Source organism: Zea mays, chromosome 2 (genome assembly GCF_902167145.1).
Source record: "Zea mays cultivar B73 chromosome 2, Zm-B73-REFERENCE-NAM-5.0, whole genome shotgun sequence".
NCBI lineage: Eukaryota > Viridiplantae > Streptophyta > Magnoliopsida > Poales > Poaceae > Zea > Zea mays.
Genome location: NC_050097.1, coordinates 202,160,984 through 202,187,592, shown reverse-complemented (window position 1 = coordinate 202,187,592; position 26,609 = coordinate 202,160,984). Strand labels below are relative to the sequence as shown.

General features: G+C 43.4%; 1 protein-coding gene and 1 pseudogene across 1 annotated transcript; both read left to right on the top strand.

Moving 5' to 3' along the window:
- Positions 1-268, top strand: part of LOC103649216 (asparagine synthetase [glutamine-hydrolyzing]-like) — a 47,241-nt pseudogene extending 46,973 nt beyond the window's left edge.
- Positions 269-843: 575 nt separating this feature from the next.
- Positions 844-15,538, top strand: LOC100384172 (uncharacterized). The gene is made up of 17 exons (NM_001362247.1): positions 844-970; positions 1,548-1,657; positions 1,757-1,865; positions 2,494-2,663; positions 3,696-3,787; positions 4,759-4,938; positions 5,032-5,115; positions 5,298-5,425; positions 5,508-5,709; positions 5,809-6,015; positions 6,270-6,400; positions 6,512-6,725; positions 13,221-13,514; positions 13,613-13,807; positions 14,417-14,662; positions 14,780-14,881; positions 15,088-15,538. The coding sequence occupies exons 1-17, from the start codon at positions 861-863 to the stop codon at positions 15,169-15,171; spliced, it is 2,658 nt and encodes an 885-aa protein (NP_001349176.1). The 5' UTR covers positions 844-860; the 3' UTR covers positions 15,172-15,538.
- Positions 15,539-26,609: the final 11,071 nt, after the last annotated feature.

The window sequence follows — 26,609 nt, the reverse complement described above, 5'->3', positions numbered from 1 at the left end:
AAATTCGTTTAGGTTCTTAATAAATTCATACAATAATTAATATATGTTCATTTATTTGAATATAGACATAAAAATCAAGATCTAATCTCTTTACTAATTTTAGGAGGATAGAGGGGCATTCTTCAGCCAGCAGACATTAACATGTAAACATATTACTAAATCATTGGCCATGCAGAAATATGCTATCCTGACGGTACCTGGCGGGCCAAGTGTGGCGTGCAGCACAGCCAAGGCCATCGAGTGGGACGCCTACAATAGGGTCTTATAGAGTAGTAATAGATTTGTGAGTCGTTGCAATGCATATACACCTACTATCATATATATATAGGTCTGCATGATATTGATGGTTACAATGTAGTGATGAAACAAGTAGATTAAAATAACAAAATTTATATGTATAATCAGGATCACCAATAGATTACAAAATCTTCTCATAACAATGTAACACATTTTTATATAAGTTATCGTGATATTATATGTTCCCGTTGTAACGCACGGACACACACCTAATTTAGATTATATAATCCATCTAATAATCCACATCGTTTGTTTAACTCTCTAATCTTATTTAAGTTAAATTATATAATCTGGAGGATAAATAAATAAGCCTTCTATAAATTGCAAAACACAGTCCCTGGCTCCCTGCAACCAAACACCCCAGGAAACTGCTCCCCTGACACCGGACAGTTCCGTACTCGCCCGCCGACCCAACCCTCTATCCTCGTCGTCTTCCACCTCACGCCCTCTTTTTACTCTCCAGTTTTTTTTTTCTCTGCTTTGCCGTACGTTGGTGCGCCTCTCCCCTCCTCAGCTCCTCTCCACGGCTCCAACCCACCTCGGCATCGACGCCGATTTGTTACATGGCGGACTCGCCGGTGGAGCTGCCGAACCGGCTCGCCATACTGCCTTTCCGCAACAAGGTGCTGCTCCCTGGAGCCATCGTTCGGATCCGATGCACCAACCCCAGTAGGTGAGCGCCCGCACCAGCCGTAGAGAGCTTGTAGCGCCGCCTGATCATCGGCGTGGGTTTCGATTTTGGGTTTGGGGATTAATTTGGTGCGCGTTCGGCGTATCGGGCTCAAGGTTTTCTGTTTAGGGAGTTTATTTTCTTTATATTGGTTTTATCCCCATCGCAACTGTTTTGTAGACACGTGGTCTGTGTTACGTCTAATTACCCACACTTGCTACGAAATAGCGACTCCTTGCCTTCAATTTTGAAGCAGTATGCGAATTAAGTAAATTTGGTATCTCGCTTCAGACGGAAAATTTTGAAATTTGTGGTCTCAATTTGATGCGTTCGTTGAATTTGGCGGGTTTTCAGTGGGCTGTTTGCTTTTGAGGGCCGGCAGATTCCGCGTCCGTTTTCCACCTTCCCGTTAGTGTCCTACTTTTCTACGCGCAGTTTGGTCCCTTGTGGTTGAGCTTTCCTTCGGAGTCGACTTACTATTATGTATATTGACTATGTGGGAGGAATCCTTGTTTTTGCAGATTGTTTTGATTTTTTACTTGGTTTGTAACTTTGTCGGTGTGATTGTTTGCCTCTCCAGTGTGAAGTTGGTGGAGCAAGAGCTCTGGCAGAAGGAAGATAAAGGACTGATCGGGGTACTTCCTGTGCGGGACTCGGAGGCAACAGCTATTGGCTCTTTGCTGTCTCCTGGTGAGATGAAGATCGTGACTTCGAGTTTTGCCGTATAAGCAAAGTTGTTGAGCATTGTGGACATACATTTACTTCTTGCAGTTGTTATCACTCTTGTAGGTGTGGGCAGTGATTCAGGCGGAGGAGGCAGTAAGGCCGTCGGTTCTGCAGGAGAGTCATCAAAGCAGCACCTAAAAAATGGGAAGGAGCCCATTCAGTGGCACACCAAGTGTGACATCACTATCTTTGCTTATCTAATGCTTGTATTTTATTCATGGACAAGCTTATATAGAGATAAACACATTCAAGTTTGGAAGATGACTGTTGGTGAATATAACAGTGGGGTTTATACTGCATTCTATTCTATAAACATGAATAATAGATGAAGGAAAATGGTTGCCTTTTTTATTTATTTTACCCTGTGTATGCGTGTGCACACAAGTGCAACGTTCATTAGCCTACAGTTGTCTGAGATAATGATGGCTGATATAAGATTCACAGTGAGCAGATATTTTTCACACAGTAATCTGTCCAATTGATTTTTCACACAGTTTTGATTAATAAGCTTAGCTAGAGGAGCGTTGTAAGCATGCACGGTTTTCCATATTTTAACATCATATGTGCTTAACCTACTTCTTCTTATGAAAGGTTTGCTGAACTATGCAAATTTATATTTATTATTTCCAGCTATAACTTAAGCTATATTGAACCTATGGGTACATACACTGGCGAAACATGGTGGATTATAGATAATCTACGTTACACATTTTTTATGCAATTATGATATGGCAATATTTCACTACCTTATGGGTTTTTTATTCAACTTTTCCTTGACTTTGTTTTTGTTCCATGTGCAGGGGAGTTGCTGCCAGAGCTTTACACCTTTCCAGAGGGGTGGAGAAGCCAAGTGGAAGGGTTACATACATTGTTGTTCTTGAAGGTCTATGTAGGTTCAGCGTTCAGGAACTAAATGCAAGAGGACCATACCATTTTGCCCGTGTTTCGCGCCTTGACATGACAAAGACTGGTAAAGTTTTGAATAAAAGGAACTTTTTTTTCTCGAACACGCAGGAGAACTGCGCATCATTATATTGAAAGAGAGAAAGGTCCGAAATGGACCAAAGTACAATGCCATAACAGGCAAAAATAAATAGAAAATAAAACAGTGCAACCTCATGCACTAGGAAAAGCCCTAGCCCTCCTAGCAAATGCAGTCAGAAGCCCAAGACTCTCGAGCTGCTTCGCACCAGCCATACACCAGCACTCCACCTCATCCAAGAAAAGCCTCTGAATGGTGCTTAATGAAGGGTTGACACCATCAAATACCGCCTTATTGCGATGTAGCCATAAACACCAGGTCCCCAGGATAATGAGACTATGGAAACCTTTTCTGATATGTTTGGGGACCCTCCTATGCACCTTGCCCCACCAATCCACAAAAGAGCCCGCCTCCCTAGTAGGCGTAAGATGTCCCATCCTCAAAGCTGAAAATATAACATGCCAAAATTGTCTAGCGAAACTGCAAGAGCACAAGAGGTGCAAGATAGTTTCCTGCTCTTGATCACATAGTGGACAGACCACCGGGTGTGGTAGTCCTTTCCTCTGAAGTCTATCCGCAGTCCAACATTTATTCCTTATCGCCAGCCAAACAAAAAAATTGCATTTGGGGGGTGCCCACGACTTCCACACCCATTTCCATGGCTGGAAAGTAATAGCTCCCATAAACAACGCCGAATAACAAGATTTGGAAGAGAAAACACCAGAGCTCGAGTGCACCCACACATGTCTGTCCTCCTCCTGAGTAAGCACCACTCCACTTAAAGGAACTTGTTCTGTGTCTGTTTAATTGATCATTGTAATCTTAAGTTTATGGCTTTTATTGCATAGTACATAAGTACAGTTTCTTCTCATGCAATACCTTTATACCGTAAAGGTTAATGCATCTTAATACATCCTTTCCTAAAGGATGATTCAATTATCCATCTGTTTTTTTCTTTGAATTCACTTGTTATAAAACTCAGACTTTTACATCTCTACTAATATGTCTGTAAATTTTTAGAATTGGAGCATGCAGAGCAAGACGCAGATCTTATTGCTCTTTCTAGGCAGTTTAAAGCTACTGCCATGGAACTAATTTCTGTACTTGAACAGGTAAATATTTTGTGCAGAATTTCATCTCTTTTGTTTACTATATAGATATAGTATAAGATTTCAACCCCCCTGATTTTACTCGACAGTTCACAAATTACATTCACTCATCACGACCTGGAGCAACCTATTCACTAGGGGCAAGGGCTGATATGAAAGGCAGCCCTTTAGCACTGGCCACTGGCCATAGCCCAGAGCATGGCCTCCCCCTTAGCAAGCAATAAGGCACCAGCCATGCTTACCAGAGAGTTATCTAAACAAAATGGTTTATCTTCCAAAGAGTGATCCCTTGCTGCAACTGTCCATTGACCCCCAACGTTTGTCTTTATCCACCAGTCCTCAAAGGATAAATCATCCAGCGAGGGTGCCAAGGATTGTAAGCCAAACCATCATAGAAGTGAGGACCATAATTGCCGTGCAAACAAACAATTAATAAGCAATGATCAATAGTTTCTTCAGCCTCATCACAGTGAGGACATCTGTCAGAATGTGGCAGTCCCCATTTTTCAAGTTGATCCGCTTTCCAACAACATTTATGAGCCACAATTCACAGAAAGAAATGACACCGGCTGGGAGCCCAAGTGTTCTAAATACACATGATCAGAATTGAATATACCCTTGAATGAATCCTTCATATGCTGACTTGGATGAGTAAATTCCAGAACATGAAAGACACTAATGGTGCATACCTCCACATCAGGTTGTAGTAAAATCTCAAAGAGGCCCCAGAGATTCAGAAATTCAACTAAGACTTCTACTGAGAATGCTCCTTGTATGTCACTGATATAAGAGTGATTTGTGAGGACCTGAAGCACAGTGAGCTTGTCAGCCTTTTTGCCGCCACAGTAGCAAATTGAAGGGGTGCAATATCCTCAATTCGTTGATTTATGGTGCCTGACTTCTATGTTAGTGAAATACATGAAATTATCAATGGGGGTGTAGCTTACAATGACGCTGTTTTATTCTAACTGCAGAAGCAGAAGACAGTTGGTAGGACAAAGGTGCTCCTTGATACGGTTCCTGTTTACAGGCTAGCTGATATTTTTGTTGCTAGCTTTGAGATAAGTTTTGAGGAGCAGCTTTCAATGCTGGATTCAGTTGACTTGAAAGTTAGACTTTCAAAGGCAAATGAACTTGTAGATAGACACTTGCAGGTGCAGATACTTTATAGTTATTCAATAATTAATGTGGTGGTTTTACCTTTTGTCTTGTTAAGGTTAATATCAATTTTTTTCTTGTGATGGCAGTCCATTCTTGTAGCTGAAAAAATAACTCAAAAGGTTGAGGGGCAGCTATCAAAGTCACAAAAAGAGTTTCTACTGCGCCAACAGGTTTGTCTGCTAGTCTCCATGTTTGAAGTCGTGAACTTTTGCACTGTTGTGTGTTTCAGCAACCTCTGTCTTTGGAGAAACAAATAGATCTTTTCTCGTAAGGGGTGTCCAGTAACTTTAGTTTTCATGGCCTTCTGTTTTCAAAATGGACATTTTTGTCTGACGAACATGCTAATTTGCAGATGAGGGCCATAAAAGAGGAACTTGGCGATAACGATGATGAAGAAGATGATGTGGCTGCACTGGAAAGAAAGATGCAGAATGCAGGAATGCCTGCTAATATTTGGAAGCTTGCTCAAAGGGAAATGAGGTAAGCTATCATGCCATATCCTTCTATCTTTGTGCACATGTGGTATTGGAGATTTTTGTATCTAGTTAGCCTTTTTGTACAGGCGCCTACGAAAGATGCAACCTCAGCAACCTGGTTATAGTAGCTCTCGAGCCTACTTGGAACTTCTTGCTGACCTTCCTTGGCAAAAGGTCAGTGAAGAAAGGGAGCTTGACCTTAGAGCTGCAAAAGAGAGCCTTGACCAGGATCATTATGGACTAACAAAAGTTAAGCAAAGGATTATTGAGTATTTGGCTGTTCGTAAGGTTTGTAATTTGATCTGTGCATCCTTTTCTTATGTGCAGACGTCCCTATCCTGGTTAATGTAGTTTATATCTTATGGAGTTCTATTAATTTGCTCACAGCTCAAACCTGATGCCAGGGGTCCAGTGCTGTGTTTTGTTGGACCACCTGGTGTTGGGAAGACTTCTTTGGCCTCCTCCATAGCAAAGGCCCTGAACAGAAAATTCTTAAGAATCTCTCTTGGTGGTGTAAAAGATGAAGCTGATATTAGGGGCCACCGAAGGACATACATTGGAAGCATGCCAGGGAGACTTATTGATGGACTAAAGGTTCAATCATGTTCTTCCCATTCTGAAGTAGCTATTTTATCTGTTCTAAGTTCTAACCTACTATTTTCAAGAGATGTTCTTCTAACCTACTTGTATTCAAAATTCAACAGCGATCACAAAAAGATTTGTTAGGTCTTCTATCAAATGATGTTTGTTTAGTAAAGTATGAACTAAAAGCTCTAAATATGACCCTAAATCTCAAGGAATTATTTGAATATATTTTCTAAATATGAGTTCTTACTAAAAAAATGCAGAGGGTATCTGTGAGCAATCCAGTGATGCTTCTAGATGAAATTGACAAGACTGGTTCTGATGTACGTGGTGATCCAGCATCAGCACTACTGGAAGTTCTTGATCCTGAGCAGAACAAAGCATTCAACGATCAGTATCCTTTCATTTATTGTTGTTGGATAGAAAGAAACTCTAACCCTACTAAGGGTTGGGAATGCATTGATACATACATATAAGAGAGAGAGTTCCTTAACATGATCACCAGCTATTTGAATGTGCCGTTCGACCTGTCGAAAGTCATATTTGTTGCAACTGCCAATAAGATGCAACCTATACCCCCTCCTCTGTTAGATAGGATGGAAGTCATTGAGCTGCCAGGCTACACACCTGAAGAGAAGTTAAAAATAGCCATGAAACATCTCATACCAAGGGTATTGGAGCAGCATGGCTTGAGTACGGCAAATCTTCAGATTCCTGAGGTATGACACAGCTGGAGTTTCTGCTGCACCTTTCCTAGTCTTCACTTTCTATGCCGTGTTTATTTCATTAATGCATGTCCACAAAAATAATGAATTCCAAATTGCTTTTGTTGCCAACATAATTTATCAATTTTCCTCCTTTTTAACTATAGGCTATTTTTTCTCGAATATGCAGGAGAGCTGCATATCATTATATTTAAGAAGAAGAAAAAAGTCGGGGCCGAAGCCCTTACAAACCATAACACTGAGGTTTAAACTCCTCAAAAAACAGATAAAAAAACAACAAAACTCTTGAACAGAAATTAGCCGTGAGGAAGGTTAGCTGCTAGGAAAATAAGCCCCTTAGCCCCTGCCATCTCCCACAACCTTCGCTCTTCTCCAACCTGCTCCAGCTCCAGCTCCAGAACAGCAGCAACACTCGGACTGCCGCCCTCGAAGACACACTGATTGCGGTGCTTCCATAAGATCCAAGCACCAAGCAAAACAAGGGAGTTAATCCCCATCTTCATTTGTCCAGCTGCCATTTCACTTATTGTCCTCCACCAGTCCAGGAAGCTGTCATTTTCTGGTTGAGGGGATAGATTATGCAGTCCAAATTGTCTCAACAAAAGGAACCAGCACTCCCTTGAGAAAACACAAGAGACCAGAAGATGGTCTATTGTTTCACTTTCTTGTTCACAAAGAGGGCAACTATCAGGGTGATCCAATCCTCTTTTTGCAAGACGATCAGCTGTCCAACACCTTTTTTGAGCAACTAACCACATAAAAAACCGACATTTAGGAGGCGCCCAGGTTTTCCATATCCTCTCGTACGGTTCAAAAGGAATCGAGCCAATGAATAACCCCTCGTAGGCAGATTTCGCTGAATATTTTCCATTGGCAGCCAGCCTAAAAATGTGCTTATCTTCAACATTCGGCCTTAATTCAGCAGTTAACAATAAGTTCCAAAGGTGAAGATAATCAACAATTGCCCCCACAGATAGGGCCCCTCGAATATCCGACATCCATGCTCTTCCAGTAATAGCTTCTTGGACTGTCCTTGTATTGATTTTTCTTTTCGGAACAACTTGAAGAAGTCTTGGCGCAATATCTGCCACCCTCTGCCTTGAAGCCATCGATCCTTCCAAAAAAGAGTATTAGCACCATTCCCAACTTCCGTTTGCATCGCCATACTGAAGAAGGCCTGGACCTTGTCCGGAACTCGAATAGTCAAGGATGACCAAGGTCGGTTAGGCTCCGTTTTTGCAGCCATAACCAACGCATCCGCAGCGCCCAACTCAGCTCCTTAATGCTTGAAATACCAAGACCACCCAAATCAAGAGGCCGACAAACTTTGCTCCAAGAAACAAGACAATGCCCCCCATTTATCTCTTTGCGACCTCTCCAAAGAAAGCCTCTTCGGATTTTATCGATTGCTTTTGTGATATAAGTTGGGAGATCAATTGCCATTGCTAAGTAGATGAGCATCCCAGTAAGCACAAACCGCACTTGAACTGTTCTCCCAGCCCTTGTCATCAAGTCTGCCTTCCATCCAGGAAGCTGATTTGCAAATTTGTCAATAATTGGCTGCGCCTGATCCTTGGTTATCTTTCGCGGCGTTAATGGAAGTCCAAGATATTTACAGGGAAAGGACGAAATTCCACACGGCAGCAAACCTTGCACAACTGCAATGTCACTCTCGTCGCAACGAATGGGATATACATTGGATTTCTGGGCATTATTATGTAGCCCAGAAGCCTCGCCGAATAGGTGAAGAATATCCACTATGGTTGCTATATCTTCGGCAGCTGGTCGCAAGAAGAGGACTACATCATCAGCATACATAGAGACTCGGTGATGCACAGATCTTGTAGCAAGGGGTTGAAGAAGTCCTGCCCCTTCAGCTGCAGTGACCATTCGCCCAAGCACATCCATGACTAGAATGAAGAGCATCGGTGAGAGGGGGTCACCCTGTCGTAGTCCTTGACGATGAACAATATGTTTGCCCGGAAACCCATTTACCATCACTTGAGTGGAAGAGGTTGCAAGCAGCCCACATAGAATATCCCTCCAAATCTGTCCAAATCCCATCCTTTGTAATACCTCTATGAGAAAAGGCCAGGAGACAGAATCAAAGGCTTTTGTGATGTCCAATTTCAGAAGCAAATGGGCCTGTCTTCGTCGATGGAGGAGCCTTGCAGTTTGCTGAACTAACATGTAGTTATCCTGAATAAAACGGCCTTTTATAAAAGCACTTTGAATGGGTGAAATCATCTCATTTAACCTTCCAGCTAGGCGATTAGCTAGCAGCTTGGTGATCATCGTTCTGTTTTAAAAAAACTGTTATAGCACCTTGATGGCAAAAGGTATTTATGGTCACTTCAAAATGGCAACTGCAACTTCTTGATGTAGGAAGTGTGTTATTCTATTTGTGAATATAAATATACCAACAGTATTACAATATTTGTTTGGACTGCTGTTATTCAGTTTATGTTGGATTTTTTCTGTGCCTTCAGATGCCTTTTTTCACTAATTTAGCAAGAAACGACTTTTAACTCATTTGTTCACAAGTTTGATTTTTTTCCTTTTGCTATATTCTACATTTTCACCATGCTTGGTTGCTTGCAACAAATGAGTTTTCTGCTAGACAATAGAACTTTTTTTTTCGAATACGCAGGAGGGCTGCGTATCATTGAATTAAAATAGAGGAAAAAAGGCCTGAGGCCCGGGACAAACAGAACACACACAAAACAAAAACACACACTCACACCCACAAAACACACACAACACAGACACATACAACCCACTAACACCCCAGTCTTTCAATAGGCTTCAAGACTTTCCTTTATCCAGGGTTGAAAAGAGAGTGCAGGTTCCTGGCTCCAGCAGCAACCCACAATCTCATCTCGTCCTTAAATCCGTCTTCTAAGGTAGAAAGGCAGGGTCGAGCACCATCAAAAACACACATGTTTCGCTGCTTCCAAATACTCCAAGCCCCAAGGATTACCATACTATTAAATCCCTTTCTTTTTCTCTTAGGAATCCTGGATGAAGTCTTTCTCCACCATTCAACAAAGTATGAATCTCTTCTTTTAGGACCCACAGAAGAGAGACCAATTGGAGTTAAGATACTATGCCAAAACTGTCTTGTGAAGACGCAATTAGATAAAATATGCTGCACAGTTTCGTCCTCTTGGTCACATAAAACACAATTTTCAGGATGATCAAGCCCTCTTTTTTTGAGTCTGTCCGCTGTCCAACATTTATTGTTTATGGCCAGCCAAACAAAGACCTTACACTTAGGGGCTGCCCAGCTCTTCCAAATTCTTTTCCAGGGATCAAAAGATTCCGCTCCAATGAAAAAAGCTCTATAGGCAGATTTGGAGGTATACAGTCCATTGCTGCTAAAATTCCACACATGTTGATCATTTGAATTTTGAAGCTGAAAAGAATCAATTACCTCCCATAATTGTAAATATTGCTCAATCTCAGCCAGAGAGAGAATCATCTGGATATCATAAACCCAGAAGTGAGAGGTAAGGGCCTGCTGCACAGTCCTTACATCTTTAATTTTCTTCGGAACTGCAGCAGCAATAAGGGGAGCTATATCCATAATAGAATACCCATGAATCCACTTATCTTTCCAAAAGAAAGTTGAAATACCATTACCAATAGTGGTAGACACTGCAACCTGAAATAAAGCACGGGCTTGGGATGATATTTTAAGATCCAGGCCACTCCAAGGCTTAGAAGGAGCAGTTTTTTGTAGCCAAAGCCATCACAATTGAAGGGCCCAATTCATCTTTTGGAGATTAGGAATTCCGAGGCCCCCCAAATCAATAGGCCGAGTGATTTTATCCCAAGATACAAGGCAGTTACCTCCTCTAGCCTCCTTTCTTCCTTTCCATAAGAAGTTCCGTTGAATTTTTTCAATGGCTTTTATAACCCATTTTGGAGCATTAAGAGCAGTAAATAAGTAAACTGGGATGGCAGAGAGTACAGATTTGATAAGAGTGATTCTCCCCGCAAGATTAAGTTCAGCCTTCCATCCTGGAAGCTTGGCAGCAATTTTCTCTATCCAGTGAGCGAGGTCTCCAGCACTAAGTTTTTTGCTACTCAGAGGGAGACCAAGATAGGTTGTGGGAAAGTTTTTTGAGGCACACCCCAAGGTCTGGACAGCCAACGTAGTTCTCTCAAAATTGCACTGTATTGGGTAGGAGAAACTTTTTTGCAAGTTAGTTTGAATTCCTGAGGCAACACCAAAACACCTCAAAATTTCTCTGACCACCACTAAGTCCCCAGAAACTGGTTTTACAAAAACAGCAACATCATCTGCGATCATTGAAACCCTTTGGCTAATGCTTCTGTCAGCAAGGGGGTGTAATAATCCACACTCATCTGCCCTGATGAATAGACTATTAAGAACATCCATAACTAAGATGAATAAAAGGGGAGACAGAGGATCGCCTTGTCTCAACCCACGCTTGAGTTTTATAGGCTGTCCAGGCACTCCATTAACAAGAACTTGAGTGGATGAAGTCCATAGTAAGTTCAAAATCAGATTGCACCAAACCTGTCCAAAACCCAAATGTCGAAGAATTTCCAGAAGAAATGCCCAATGCACTGAGTCAAAGGCCTTTTTAATGTCCAGCTTCAAGAATATAGCAGGGATTTTCTTATGGTGCAGCATCTTGACAGTTTGACTGGCCATAATAAAGTTATCATGAATACATCTACCCCGAATGAAGGCACTTTGATTTGTGCTAACCATTTTATCCAGTTCAGGAGCTAACCTGTTAGCCAAGATTTTTGTGATAAGTTTAGCAAAACTGTGAACTAGGCTTGATTGGTCTAAAATCTCCCGGAAGAATAGCCTCAACGTGTTTTGGAATGAGAGTAGTATATGCTGAATTCAACAAATCAAGCCTTCCAGGGGATCCTTGTTGGAGAAATAAGATTGCAGCCAGTAGGTCCCATTTGATTATATCCCAACAGCATTTATAAAAGCGCCCTGTGAAACCGTCAGGTCCAGGGGCTTTATCACTAGGAAGACTTAAAATAGCAGAATTAATTTCCTCCAAAGATATGGGATTATCAAAATGCGAGAGCTCCAAATTGCCTTTATGAAAATTAGCAAGGTTAAGAGTAAAATTTCGCTCAAACACTTTACCAATCAGATCCTTGTAAAACTGAAACATAACCTGCTGTTTAGCCTCTTGAGAAGAAACAATGTTCTCGTCAACCATCAGTTTATGAATAAAGTTCTTCTTTTTCCTGAACCTGGCTTGCGCATGAAAGAAAGTCGTATTTGCATCTCCTGTTTTGATAAAGTTCACTCTAGACCTTAATCTAGCAATGGTTCTTTCCAAAGAAGAAAGATGAAGACATAATAATTTTAGTTTTTTCCTCAACCACTCTTCAGCCGACCACAAGGATCTGCTGTCTTGGGCAATTTCCAAAAGATGTAGGGTCATCTTGGCTAATGCAAGTTGAGTAGAAACATTACCCACAGACTTATGACTCCAGGATTGCAGATCCTTAGCAAGTCTCTTAAATTTAATAGATAATCTCTCCATGGGACAAGCAGCCAAAATAGAGGCATTCCAGGAAGTAGCAACTACCTCCTGAAAGCCTTGCATCTTTGGCCAAAAACTCTCAAAATGAAAACGCTTCTTTCCCTTAAAGGTCACATTAAGCCTGAGGATCAGAGGGCAGTGATCAGAAATATTAGAGGCAGAACTCTGCAGAGAACAATCAGGAAATAAATCCTCCCAATCAGAAGTGTAGAACACTCTGTCCAGCTTGACTAAAGTAGGAACATCTCTTTGATTTGACCAGGTGAATCTTCTTCCAGTTAGAGGCAACTCCTTGAGGGAGAGATTATTAATCCAAATATTTAAGCTATTCATGAGGGTTCTATTAATATTTGAATTACTCTTGTCTTCAGCACATCGGATCATATTGAAGTCCCCTGCAATCACCCAAGGGCCAGGACAACTGGTTCTGACCATAGAAAGTTCTTCTAGAAAAGCCAATTTCTCCTCATCTCTATGGGGTCCGTAGACACCCGAAAACCACCAAGCAGTACTGTTTTCTTTCATAAAACAGACTGACACTGAATGATTATGAATTTTGGAGTCTATAGCAGAAATGAGCCCTCTACGCTGAGTCCATGGTAATTCTTGTGGCATGGTGGTTATGGGGGAACATCACGATAATTGTGTGTTTGATTCTTGATGGTGCTTCCCGGATGCCCGACATTGAGGAGGCAAAGCTCTGGTGCTTAACTTGTGAAAGGGATTGAATACCTTATGGTCTTGATCCTACACCTAGTCGTCTAGTTGTTTGTTAATGGCGAGCTTTTTATCGTTTTTCCCTGCCTCTTTGCCTTTTTTTTGTTGGTGTTTGTGCCTATCGTAGTCTAGCTAGTTGCTAGTCTTCGCTGAGTTGTCTTGCAGCCTCATTCTATTTTTTTTCTTGTGTTCAATGATGTATACTTGCTGGTCATTTGTGCAGGCTATGGTCAAACTGATCATCGAGAGGTACACTAGAGAAGCTGGTGTGCGCAATCTTGAGCGGAACCTAGCTGCATTGGCCCGTGCAGCTGCTGTTAAGGTTGCAGAGCAAGTTAAAACTCTTAGACTTGGCAAGGAAATACAACCAATCACTACAACTCTTCTTGATTCGAGGCTTGCTGATGGTGGTGAAGTTGAAATGGAAGTTATTCCCATGGGGCATGATATGTCAAACACTTATGAAAATCCATCTCCTATGACTGTTGATGAGGCTATGCTAGAAAAAGTACTTGGGGTATGATATCATGTTTAAACACAATTTCATGGGCCAACAACAGATTTCTATCATTCTTTTTGTTGTATCTGAACTGGAACTTGATGTTTGTGGTACAGCCTCCTAGATTTGATGATACAGAAGCTGCAGATCGTGTAGCAAGCCCAGGAGTATCAGTTGGCCTTGTCTGGACTTCGGTTGGTGGGGAAGTTCAGTTTGTGGAGGCTACAGCCATGGTGGGCAAGGGTGACTTGCATTTGACTGGGCAGCTTGGTGATGTTATTAAGGAGTCAGCACAGTTAGCTTTGACATGGGTATGGATCTTCTTGTCCCGTCATTTATCCGCATTTGAAAGTAAACAGGATTGCTTGGAATTGTAGATTGATTGATCAAGGTACAGGGAATAGATGTATATATAGTCCGGAGATCTTGGGTTTATAGAAATATAACCAAACAAGATCTCCTCGTTATTCCCTATCCATAAAGTCCTACACCTATCCATAATAAATACAGGAGAGAGCTGGCTGGCTATAGGAAACACAACATCATTGAAATCGTTTGACAAAACTTATCTGTGTTGACAAATTCATGCTTCTATTCTATGTTTATTTAAACTCTGGTGGATAGAGGTTGCAAGTTGCCACTGTGTTGGTTTATATTTTGCGGGCGACCCAAAACTTGCTAAAATAAACTAGCATAGTAACATGGCATTGCCACGTGTTAGCACCTCTGTGTTGTTAACCATTGCTTACCCACTTGCATCCCTGTTGTTGTAACCTTGGAATTTTAACTGTATTTTCTTTGCAAAATACTATTTATATTAAATATCACAAGGTTAATTGATTAGTTTTGCATGTTGGGACATCTCAAATCGAATAATTCATTGTTATTTTGTAACTACAATACGACCTTGATTTTTACAGGTGAGAGCAAGAGCTGCTGACCTCAATTTGTCACCTGCTTCTGATATCAACTTATTGGAGAGCCGTGATATTCACATACATTTTCCAGCTGGTGCTGTGCCAAAGGATGGCCCTTCTGCAGGCGTGACATTGGTAACGGCACTGGTGTCACTTTTTAGTAACAGAAAAGTCAGAGCAGATACTGCTATGACTGGAGAGATGACTCTAAGGGGCATTGTATTGCCAGTTGGTGGTGTTAAGGACAAGGTACATGACCGGTTCCTTTTTTTTATTTACCTTTTCACTTAGAAAATGTGGAAGGTCCAATCATTTTTGTGTTGGTGCCCTTCTGTTTATTTGACTCCACAATTCTGTGGAATTCAGGTACTTGCGGCACATCGTTATGGAATCAAGAGAGTAATTTTACCTGAAAGGAACCTGAAGGACTTATCAGAGGTTCCATCACCGATTCTCTCTGGCATGGAGGTATGTTGTTGCGTTGTTGTTTGCATGTTGCTTGGGCAGCTGTTTGGTACTCCTACTTCGGTGTAGTTTGATCTTTGACGATATTCCGAGCCTTAGAGCTACTAATACTAAAGCTAGATTCATGCACTTTAGGGGCATGTTCGAAAACTAGTTATGGGTGAAATCCTGCCTTTTGGTGCTTATTTAAGATATTTTGCTGCTGACAGATTCTGCTTGTGAAACACATCGAGGACGTACTCGACCATGCTTTCGAAGGCGGATGTCCACTTAAATCACGCTCCAAGTTATAGCATCCAACTCGCCTTTGCTATGGATATTTGCTTCGGAGGATCATCGTCAACAGTACCACGAATGGTCAACAGTCAGAATAAGAGCCTAGCTCTCTTGCCAGCACAGGTCTTGACACGCCCATTTTTGTTAGGCTTCGCATCTGAATGTGTATACTGGTCAGAATTCGGAGAGCAGTCAGAAGATCTGCTCGTTCACCTGCTGGGACTCATTGCATAGTTTCTCGACACCAGCTGTTGATGTTTATGCACAGATGCAACAGAAATCAGGGAGGAATTACGCTGGTTGGTTTCTCTGTCGTGGGTGTATATATGTATGTATGCATGTAATCTAATCCAGGGAAATATAGCTACAACAAGGTTGTCAAAACTAAAGACATCGAGAAACATCACACGTCCTTTGGGCTTGGGTGACTTTATTATAAATGTATGTACATATAACCCAAAATGCGCACGTGCGTGGTCCTGCATTCTGTCTAACTCTGACGGATCGATCCGTCTTGTCATGCGCAAATATGGATGCAGTATTTTGCCGCAAAGTTACAAACGAACTAGATGACCAATTAGAGGTACGTTAGCAGCAGTTACAAATCAGTATTTGGCACAGCTAAAACCTACAAACGGCAGTTGCGAATAGCGTTACCATCGGTTACAAAACTGATGTGTAAGGTTGCAAAACTGTTGTGAAGGCTATGGTTGTGCAAAACATTACTTTGTACCGTAGGTTGTACTGTTTATAGAGTTGAGTTTAAAATAGGATCGCTACAAACATGTTACATGTAAAATGTTACAATTGCAATACTGACCTATTATAGTAGATGGAACCTTAACAAAACATTGGTCATATGCTACAATATTGCAGTTCCAAAACATCAAGCATGCTACAATATTGCAAACAAATGTTGGTCATGCTAACAATATATTAATTGAACTACTTGCATTCAGTTTCAACTTATACTACCATCCGAGATTCAACTTATATATACTAGCATCCGCTTTATAGTTTTAACTCTTGCGTGTATGGGTTGTAAAATTGCAGCCTCACAAATTGCAAGTATCACATAGAAAGTTACAAAATCAAACAAAGTCAAATAACAATCTCATATTTACATGAATTGCAACTCTAAGGCCTCCATTGGAACAAAAGAAAAGTGAAGGAATTTTGAAGGAATGAAATCATATAGGAAGTTTTCCTATGTTACCCTTTGGAACAAAAGATAGAGTTCATACAAATCCTATGAAATTCCTATGGAATTGTCAGTGTTTATGACCCGAATGCACACCTTTAGGTTCCCCACGTGATTCTTTTGAGCAGGACGACGTCGTTGATTGCGATTCGATGGTACGTGCGGGAGCACGTCAGATTGCACATGGGTTTATACAGGTTCGGACCGCTAGAATGTGTAACACACTACTTCCTGTTGAGTATGTATATCGAACTTTCATTGGTGTATACAGATTACAAATGAGACGAGGGTGGTGGTGGGTGAATCTCCTGCCGATCTAGTAGTGTGTGGTCGCTACAAGAGTGCTAATGAGCTTTGAGGTGGTGCTAGGATGCAGCAAATGAGATATGGTATGAGATGTTTTCGCAGGGGTACCCCCTCAGCCTTATATAGGTGACCAGAGGGTTATCCCTTTACAAGTTGTGATCACTATCTAATTCTACATGAATTCTCTGTTAACGTGGCATGCATTCCTGCTTATCCGGAGTTCGGTCGCTTCCTCCGCCGAGTTAACGCCGAGTGCTTAGGCCTTCAGGTATGCGTAACCTCTTGACGCGAGATATTAGTGCTTCAGTCTGTGTATGACATGGACGTCCGATCTTCGTCTTCCTGGATCGAGCTCATCCATCCTAGATTATGGCCCGATGGTCTGCCTCGCTAGCTGAGCCATCGGGGGGCCCACCAAGTGACCACGATGTATTTATGTGTTCGTGAGAACCCCCGGGGGATATCCATCCCCACAGGAATAGACCGTTACAGTGAGATTTTAGAGGATTTTTAACATAAGGTCCAATCTCTTGGAAATTTCCTATGGAATTGCAAGTGTCATGCAACTCTATTCTTACATGTTTCCTATCCTTATATTTTTACTAATCCTACATTCCAAAGGATACCTAAGATATATCCTGAACATAACAACACTTCTTTAGTCGATACGTCATATTTCTAAAACTCAAGACGAAAATATTGTGATTACAAGAACTAATACCACATAATTGCAACTTCATATAGGAACAAACTATACACATGCCATATTTCACAGTGCATTGTTGAAAGGGAAATGTGCCCTTGGGCCATTTCTAAGTATTTTGGTGATTAAGTGTCCAACACAAGTGCTTAAGTGTTAAATTATGCCAAGGACTCAAGAAGTGCAAATCAAGATTAAAGGTATGTTTCTAAGTCTTAGTACTTTGTTTTAAGGACTAATGTATTGTGTCTAAGTACTGGAAACAGGAGAAATCAATTTGGAAAAGAGATGACTTTGTTCAGCCAAAGACAGTTCAGTCTGGGAGCACCGGACTGTCCGGTGGTGCACCGGACAGTGTCCGGTGCGCCAGGCTGGCTCTGGCGAACTGGCTGCTCTCGGGTTTCGTCGACGGCGTACGACTATAAATCACCGGACTGTCCGGTGGTGCACCGGACTGTCCGGTGAGCCAACGGTCGGCCAGGCCAACGGTCGGCCGCGCAATCCGCGCGTGACGCGTTGCCGGGACAACGGTCTGAAGGGGGCACCGGACTGTCCGGTGTGCACCGGACAGTGTCCGGTGCGCCAATGGCTCCAAAACGCCAACGGTCGGCTGCGCCAAAACAGGAAAGAAATCCGCACCGGACAGTGTCCGGTGCGCCAGGCGACAGAAGACAAGAATTGCCTTCCTGGAATGCTCTCAACGGCTCCTAGCTGCCTTGGGGCTATAAAAGGGACCCCTAGGCGCATGGAGGAGTACACTAAGCATCCCTTAAGCATTCCTAAGCACCAAGACCTCATTTCCGCGCATTCGATTCTTTGTGGTAGCAACTAGAGCTCCATTTGAGTAGAGAACTCTTTGAGTTGTGATGAGAGCTCAAGTTGTGACTTGTGTGCGTATTGTTGCTCTGATTTTGTGTCTTGTGTGTGTTGCTCATCCCATCCTTACTTCCGTGATTCTTTGTGTTAATCAAATTGTAAGGGCGAGAGGCTCCAAGTTGTGGAGATTCCTCGCAAGCGGGATATAGTGAAACAAAGCAAAACACTGTGGTATTCAAGTGGGTCTTTGGACCGCTTGAGAGGGGTTGAGTGCAACCCTCGTCCGTTGGGACGCCACAACGTGGAGTAGGCAAGTGTTGGACTTGGCCAAACCACGGGATAAACCACTGTGCCTCTCTGTGTTGATCTCCTTGTGGTTATTGTGTTTTGCAAGAACTCCTCTCTAGCTACTTGGCTTTATTGTGCTAACTCCTAATCAAGTTTTGTGGCATTAAGTTTCAAGTTTTTACAGGATCACCTATTCACCCCCCTCTAGGTGCTCTCAATTGGTATCAGAGCCGTTCTCTTCAAGAAAGGGACTAATCACCCGAAGGGATGGATCCTAAGGGAAAGGGGATAGTGATCAATGACAAGGAGAAGGAGTCCTTCATCAATGAGCCGAAAGACGACAAGCCCACTGACTCGGGCTCAAGTCATAAGAAGAAGGACGGGAATAAGAAGAGGCGCATCAAGAAGATCGTCTACTACGACGACAGCGACGAGTCCTCTTCTTCCCAAAAGGACAACGACGACAACGACTACGAGAAAAAGAAGATGGTTAATTCGAACTTTTCTTTTGATTACTCTCGTATTCCGCATAGTTCAAATGCACATTTGCTTTCCATTCCTCTTGGCAAACCTCCACACTTTGATGGAGAGGACTACGGATTTTGGAGTCACAAAATGCGTAGTCACTTGTTCTCTCTCCATCCAAGTATATGGGAGATAGTAGAAAATGGAATGCACTTTGATAGCACGGATAGTCCCATGTTCATCAATGAACAAATTCATAAAAATGCACAAGCTACTACTGTGTTGTTAGCCTCATTGTGCAGGGATGAGTACCATAAGGTGAGCGGCTTGGACAACGCCAAGCAGATTTGGGACACCCTCAAGATCTCACATGAGGGAAACGACGTCACCATGCTCACCAAGATAGAGTTGGTGGAAGGCGAACTAGGAAGGTTCGCAATGATCAGGGGGGAGGAGCCAACCCAAACATACAACAGGCTCAAGACCCTCGTCAACAAAATAAGGAGCTATGGAAGCACGCGATGGACGGACCACGACGTCGTCTGCCTAATGCTAAGGTCTTTCACTGTCCTTGATCCACATCTTGTAAACAATATTCGTGAAAATCCTAGGTACACCAAGATGTCGCCTGAAGAAATACTTGGAAAGTTCGTAAGCGGGCGGATGATGATCAAGGAGGCAAGGTACGTCGATGAGGCATTGAATGGTCCAATTCATGAGCCTCAAGCCATTGCTCCCAAGGCAACAAATAGCAAGGAGACGCTACCTAGCAAGGTGGCACAAGTTGAGGCGGCAGGGCTCAATGAGGAAGAAATGGCACTCGTCATCAAGCGCTTCAAGACGGCGCTAAAGGGTCGCAAGGAGCATCCCAAAAAGAGCAAGACAAAGGGAAAGCGCTTCTGCTTCAAGTGTGGTAAGATTGGTCACTTTATTGCTAACTGTTCCGATAATGATAGTGACCAGGAACAAGGAAAGAATGGGAAAAGAGAGAACAAGAAGGTTTACAAGAAGGTTAAAGGCGAGGCACACCTTGGAAAGGAGTGGGATTCGGATTGCTCTTCGTCCGACTCCGACGACGAAGGACCCGCCGCCACCACCTTCAACAAATCGTCTCTCTTCCCCAACGAGCATCATACCTGCCTCATGGCAAAGGAGAAGAAGGTAAGTACTCGAAATACTATTACTTATGCTTCTTCTAGTGATGATGAATCTAGCGATGATGAAATAGACTACGCTAGTTTGTTCAAGGGCTTAGATAGAACTAAAATCGATAAGATCAATGAATTGATTGATGCTTTGAATGATAAGAATAGATTGTTAGAAAAGCAAGGGGATCTTTTGTATGAAGAACATGATAAATTTGTAGAGGCACAAAAATCTCTTGCTTTAGAAGTTAAAAGGAATGAAATGCTTTCTTGTGAACTATCTACTTGCCATGAGACCATTTCTAGTTTAAAAAGTGTTAATGATGATTTAAATGCTAAACTAGAAGTAGCAAATAGATCTAACTCTTGTGTAGAACATGTTGTGATTTGCAATAGGTGTAAAGATCTTAATATTGATGCTTGTAGTGAACACCTAGTTTCTATTGCAAAGTTAAATGATGAAGTGGCTAGTCTTAATGCCCAACTTAAGACTAGCAAAAATGAATTTGATAAACTAAAATTTGCAAGGGAGGCCTACACCATTGGTAGACACCCCTCAATTAAGGATGGGCTTGGCTTTAAGAGAGAAGCCAAGAACTTAACAAGTCATAAGGCTCCCATTCCCGCCAAGGAGAAAGGGAAGGCTCCTATGACTAATAGTAGTCAAAAGAATCATGCTTTCATTTATGGTGATAAGAGATATTCTAGAAATGTTCATTATGATAGGAGTTGTAATGCTTATGATTCGAATGCCATGTTTGCTTCAAGTTCTTCCATTATGTATGATAGAAATTTTGCTAGGAAAAATGTTGTTCATCATATGCCTAGAAGAAATGTTGTTCATGTACCTAGGAAAGTAAGTAATGAACATTCTACAATTTACCATGTTTGCAATGCTTCCTTTGCTATTTGTAGAAAGGATAAGAAGGTGGTCGCTAGAAAATTAGGGGCAAAATGCAAGGGAGATAAAACTTGCATCTGGGTCCCTAAGGCAATTGTTACTAACCTTGTAGGACCCAACAAGAGTTGGGTACCTAAGACCCAAGCCTAATTTGCCTTGCAGGTTTATGCATCCGGGGGATCAAGCTAGATTATTGACAACGGATGCACAACCCACATGACAGGGGAGAAGAAGACGTTCACCTCCTACGTCAAGAACAAAGATTCCCAAGACTCAATCATATTCGGTGACGGGAATCAAGGCAAGGTTAAAGGACTATGAAAAATAGCAATTTCTTCCGAGCATTCCATCTCTAACGTGTTTTTAGTTAAATCGCTTGGATATAATTTGTTGTCCGTTAGTCAATTATGTAATATGGGATATAATTGCTTATTCACAAATGTAGATGTGTCTGTCTTTAGAAGGAGTGATGGTTCATTAGCTTTTAATGGTGTATTAGACGACAAACTCTACTTAGTTGATTTTGCAAAAGAGGAGGCCGGTCTAGATGCATGCTTAATTGCTAAGACTAGCATGAGCTGGTTGTGGCATCGCCGTTTAGCACATGTGGGGATGAAGAACATTCACAAACTTCTAAAGGGAGAACATGTAATAGGTCTAACAAATGTAACCTTCGAAAAAGATAGACCTTGTGCAGCTTGTCAAGCAGGTAAACAGGTGGGAAGCTCTCATCATACCAAGAATGTGATGACCACATCAAGACCTTTGGAGTTGCTTCATATGGACCTCTTCGGACCCGTCACCTATCTAAGCATAGGAGGAAGTAAGTATGGTCTTGTTATCGTTGATGACTTTTCCCGCTTCACTTGGGTATTCTTTTTGCAGGATAAAACAGAAACCCAAGGGACCCTCAAGCGCTTCCTAAGGAGAGCTCAAAATGAGTTTGAACTCAAGATGAAGAAGATGTTCCAACAGCCGCAATACGCACCATGGCGATTGGAGATGTAAGGCCACATGAACAAAAGGAGCAAGATCAACCTTCTTCCTCAACGACGGTGCACCCCCCAACCCAAGATGATGAACAGGTACCTCAAGAGGAGGCGTATGATCAAGGGGGGCACAAGATGTCCAAGTTGAAGAGGAAGAAGCACCACAGGCCCCTCCAACTCAAGTTCGAGCGATGATTCAAAGGAACCATCCTGTCGACCAGATTTTGGGTGACATTAGCAAGGGAGTAACCACTCGCTCTAGATTAGTTAGTTTTTGTGAGCATTACTCTTTTGTCTCTTCTATTGAGCCTTTCAGGGTAGAAGAGGCCTTGCTAGATCCGGACTGGGTGTTGGCCATGCAGGAAGAGCTCAACAACTTCAAGCGTAGTGAAGTTTGGACACTAGTGCCGCGTCCCAAGCAAAATGTTGTGGGAACCAAGTGGGTGTTCCGCAACAAACAGGACGAGCACGGGGTGGTGACGAGGAACAAGGCTCGACTTGTGGCAAAAGGTTATGCCCAAGTCGCAGGTTTGGACTTTGAGGAGACTTTTGCTCCTGTGGCTAGGCTAGAGTCGATTCGTATTTTGTTAGCCTATGCCGCTCACCATTCTTTCAGGTTGTACCAAATGGATGTTAAGAGCGCTTTCCTCAACGGGCCAATCAAGGAGGAGGTGTACGTAGAGCAACCCCTGGCTTTGAGGATGAACGGTTCCCCGACCATGTGTGTAAGCTCTCTAAGGCGCTCTATGGACTTAAGCAAGCCCCAAGAGCATGATATGGATGCCTTAGAGACTTTTTAATTGCTAATGCTTTCAAGGTTGGGAAAGCTAATCCGACTTTATTCACTAAGACTTGTGATGTTGACTTATTTGTGTGCCAAATTTATGTCGATGACATAATATTTGGTTCTACTAACCAAAAGTCTTGTGAAGAGTTTAGCAGGGTGATGACTCAAAAGTTTGAGATGTCGATGATGGGCGAGTTGAACTACTTCCTTGGGTTCCAAGTGAAGCAACTCAAGGACGACACTTTCATCTCCCAAACGAAGTATACGCAAGACTTGCTCAAGCGGTTTGGGATGAAGGACGCCAAGCCCGCAAAGACTCCAATGGGAACTGACGGACATGTCGACCTCAACAAAGGAGGTAAGTCCGTTGATCAAAAAGCATATCGGTCCATGATAGGTTCCTTGCTTTATTTATGTGCTAGTAGACCGGATATTATGCTAAGTGTATGCATGTGTGCTAGATTTCAATCCGATCCAAGGGAATGTCACTTAGTGGCCGTGAAGCGAATTCTTAGATATTTAGTTGCTACGCCTTGCTTCGGGATCTGGTATCCAAAGGGGTCTACCTTTGACTTAATTGGATATTCAGACTCTGATTATGCTGGATGTAAGGTCGATAGGAAGAGTACATCAGGGATGTGTCAATTTCTAGGAAGGTCCCTGGTGTCGTGGAGTTCTAAGAAACAAACCTCCGTTGCCCTATCCACCGCTGAGGCCAAGTACGTTGCCACAGGACAGTGTTGCGCGCAACTACTTTGGATGAGGCAAACCCTCAGGGACTTTGGCTACAATCTGAGCAAAGTCCCACTCCTATGTGACAATGAGAGTGCTATCCGCACGGCGGACAATCCTGTTGAGCACAGCCGCACAAAGCACATTGACATCCGACATCACTTTTTGAGAGACCCCCAGCAAAAGGGAGATATCGAAGTGTTTTATGTTAACACCGAGAACCAGCTAGCTGATATCTTTACCAAGCCTTTAGATGAAAAGACCTTTTGCAGGCTGCGTAGTGAGCTAAATGTCCTAGATTCGCGGAACTTAGATTGATTTGTAGCATACATGTGTTTATGCCTTTGATCATGTTCTTTATGCATATTGTTGTTTATTTATGGTGTTCGAGTTGTACAAACACTCCCCGGACCTCAAAAGTCCATGTGTGAGTGATGCACATATTTAGGGGGAGATGTGCCACAACTTGACCCTTTGAGACTAACCATGTGCTTGAGTTCTCTTAATTTAGTCTCAAAGGAGGTTTGAAAGGGAAAAGCTGGACTTGGACCATGCAAGACTTCCACTGCACTCCGATGAAAGGGTAACCTATTCCAAGTTCATCTTCATGCTCTTATTGCCTTTTTACTCTTAATTGAAGATTTTGGTGAGGCAATGGGGTTCAAGGGCCAAAAATGATCTCGTTTTGGTGCTTGATGCCAAAGGGGGAGAAATTAAGGCTAAAGCAATAAATGGATCAGCTACCACTTGAGAATTTTGAAAATAGTAGAATAGAGCTTTTGGTTTGACAAAACTCTCTTATTGTCTCTCTTGTCAAAAGTTGGCCTCTTGTGGGGAGAATGATTGATTATGGGAAAAAGGGGGAGTTTTTGAAATCTTTGATCAATTTCTCTTGGAACAACTCTCTTTATGTCTCAACAAGTGTGTTTGACTTAGAGATAGGAAATTGAGGTTGATTTGCAAAAACAAAACCAAGTGGTGGTAAAGAATGATCCAAATATGCCAAATTTGAATCAAAACAAGTTTGTGTTCTCAATTGCATTGATATTGCACTTCTTTTAGTTGCTTTGTGTTATGTTGGCATAAATCACCAAAAAGGGGGAGATTGAAAGGGAAATGTGCCCTTGGGCCATTTCTAAGTATTTTGGTGATTAAGTGTCCAACACAAGTGCTTAAGTGTTAAATTATGCCAAGGACTCAAGAAGTGCAAATCAAGATTAAAGGTATGTTTCTAAGTCTTAGTACTTTGTTTTAAGGACTAATGTATTGTGTCTAAGTACTGGAAACAGGAGAAATCAATTTGGAAAAGAGATGGCTTTGTTCAGCCAAAGACAGTTCAGTCTGGGAGCACCGGACTGTCCGGTGCGCCAGGCTGGCTCTGGCAAACTGGCTGCTCTCGGGTTTCGTCGGCGGCGTACGGCTATAAATCATCGGACTGTCCGGTGGGCCAACGGTCGGCCGCGCAATCCGCGCATGACGCGTGGCCAGGCCAACGGTCTGAAGGGGGCACTGGACTGTCCGGTGTGCACCGGACACCGGTGCGCCAATGGCTCCAAAACGCCAACGATCGGCTGCGCCAAAACAGGAAAGAAATCCGCACCGGACAGTGTCCGGTGGTGCACCGGACTGTCCGGTGCGCCAGGCGACAGAAGACAAGAATTGCCTACCTGGAATGCTCTCAACGGCTCCTAGCTGCCTTGGGGCTATAAAAGGGACCCCTAAGCGCATGGAGGAGTACACTAAGCATTCCTAAGCACCAAGACCTCATTTCCGTGCATTTGATTCTTTGTGATAGCAACTAGAGCTCCATTTGAGTAGTGAACTCTTTGAGTTGTGATGAGAGCTCAAGTTGTGACTTGTGTGCGTATTGTTGCTCTGATTTTGTGTCTTGTGTGTGTTGCTCATCCCATCCTTACTTCCGTGATTCTTTGTGTTAATCAAATTGTAAGGGCGAGAGGCTCCAAGTTGTGGAGATTCCTCGCAAGCGGGATATAGTGAAACAAATCAAAACACCGTGGTATTCAAGTGGGTCTTTGGATCGCTTGAGAGGGGTTGAGTGCAACCCTCGTCCGTTGGGACGCCACAACATGGAGTAGGCAAGTGTTGGACTTGGCCAAACCACGGGATAAACCACTGTGCCTCTCTGTGTTGATCTCCTTGTGGTTATTGTGTTTTGCAAGAACTCCTCTCTAGCTACTTGGCTTTATTGTGCTAACTCCTAATCAAGTTTTGTGGCATTAAGTTTCAAGTTTTTATAGGTGTCGGGGACCATAATTAGGGGTACCCTCAAGACTCCTAATTCTCAGCTGGTAACCCCCATCAGCACAAAGCTGCAAAGGCCTGATGGGTGCGACTAAGTCAGGGACCGGTCCATTCGACGAACTCGATCACGCCTCGCCCGAGCCCAGCCTCGGGCAAGGGCAGCCGACCCCGGAGGATCTCCGTCTCGCCCGAGGCCCCCCTCCAGCGACGAACATACTTCCGGCTCGCCCGAGGCCCAATCTTCGCCAAGAAGCAACCCTGGCCGAATCGCCACGCCAACCGACCAAATCGCAGAGGCATTTAATGAAAGGTGGCCTGACACCTTTATCCCGACGCGCGTCCTCCAGTCGACAGAGCCGAAGTGACCGCAGTCACTTCGCCGCTCCACTGACTGGCCTGACAAAAGGACAGCGTCGCCTGCGCCGCTTCGACTGCTGCGCCGCTCGACAGAGTGAGGCTGACAGGCAGTCAGGCCCGGCCTCAGGCACCATAGGAAACTCCGCTTCGCCCGACTCAGGGCTCGGACTCGGGCTCGGCCCCAGAAGACGGCGAACTCCGCTCCACCCGACCCAGGGCTCGGACTCGGGCTCAGCCCCGGAAGACGGCGAACTCCGCTCCGCCCGACCCAGGGCTCGGACTCGGGCTCAGTCCCAGAAGATGGCGAACTCTGCTCCGCCCGACTCAGGGCTCGGACTCGGGCTCAGCCCCGGAAGACGACGAACTCTGCTTCACCCGACCCCAGGGCTCGGACTCAGCCCTGGCCTCAGCCGACGGTCTCCGCCTCGCCCGACCCAGGGGCTCGGACTCGACCTCGGCCTCGGAAGACAGACTCGACCTCGACCTCGGAGGAGCCTCCACATCGC

Coding starts and splice junctions, on each gene's coding strand:
- LOC100384172 (NM_001362247.1), top strand. CDS start 861: ATGGCGGACTCGCCGGTGGAGCTGCCGAACCGGCTCGCCATACTGCCT. Junction 1,658..1,756: donor TGGCTCTTTGCTGTCTCCTG/GTGAGATGAAGA, acceptor TCACTCTTGTAG/GTGTGGGCAGTGATTCAGGC. Junction 3,788..4,758: donor TAATTTCTGTACTTGAACAG/GTAAATATTTTG, acceptor TTCTAACTGCAG/AAGCAGAAGACAGTTGGTAG.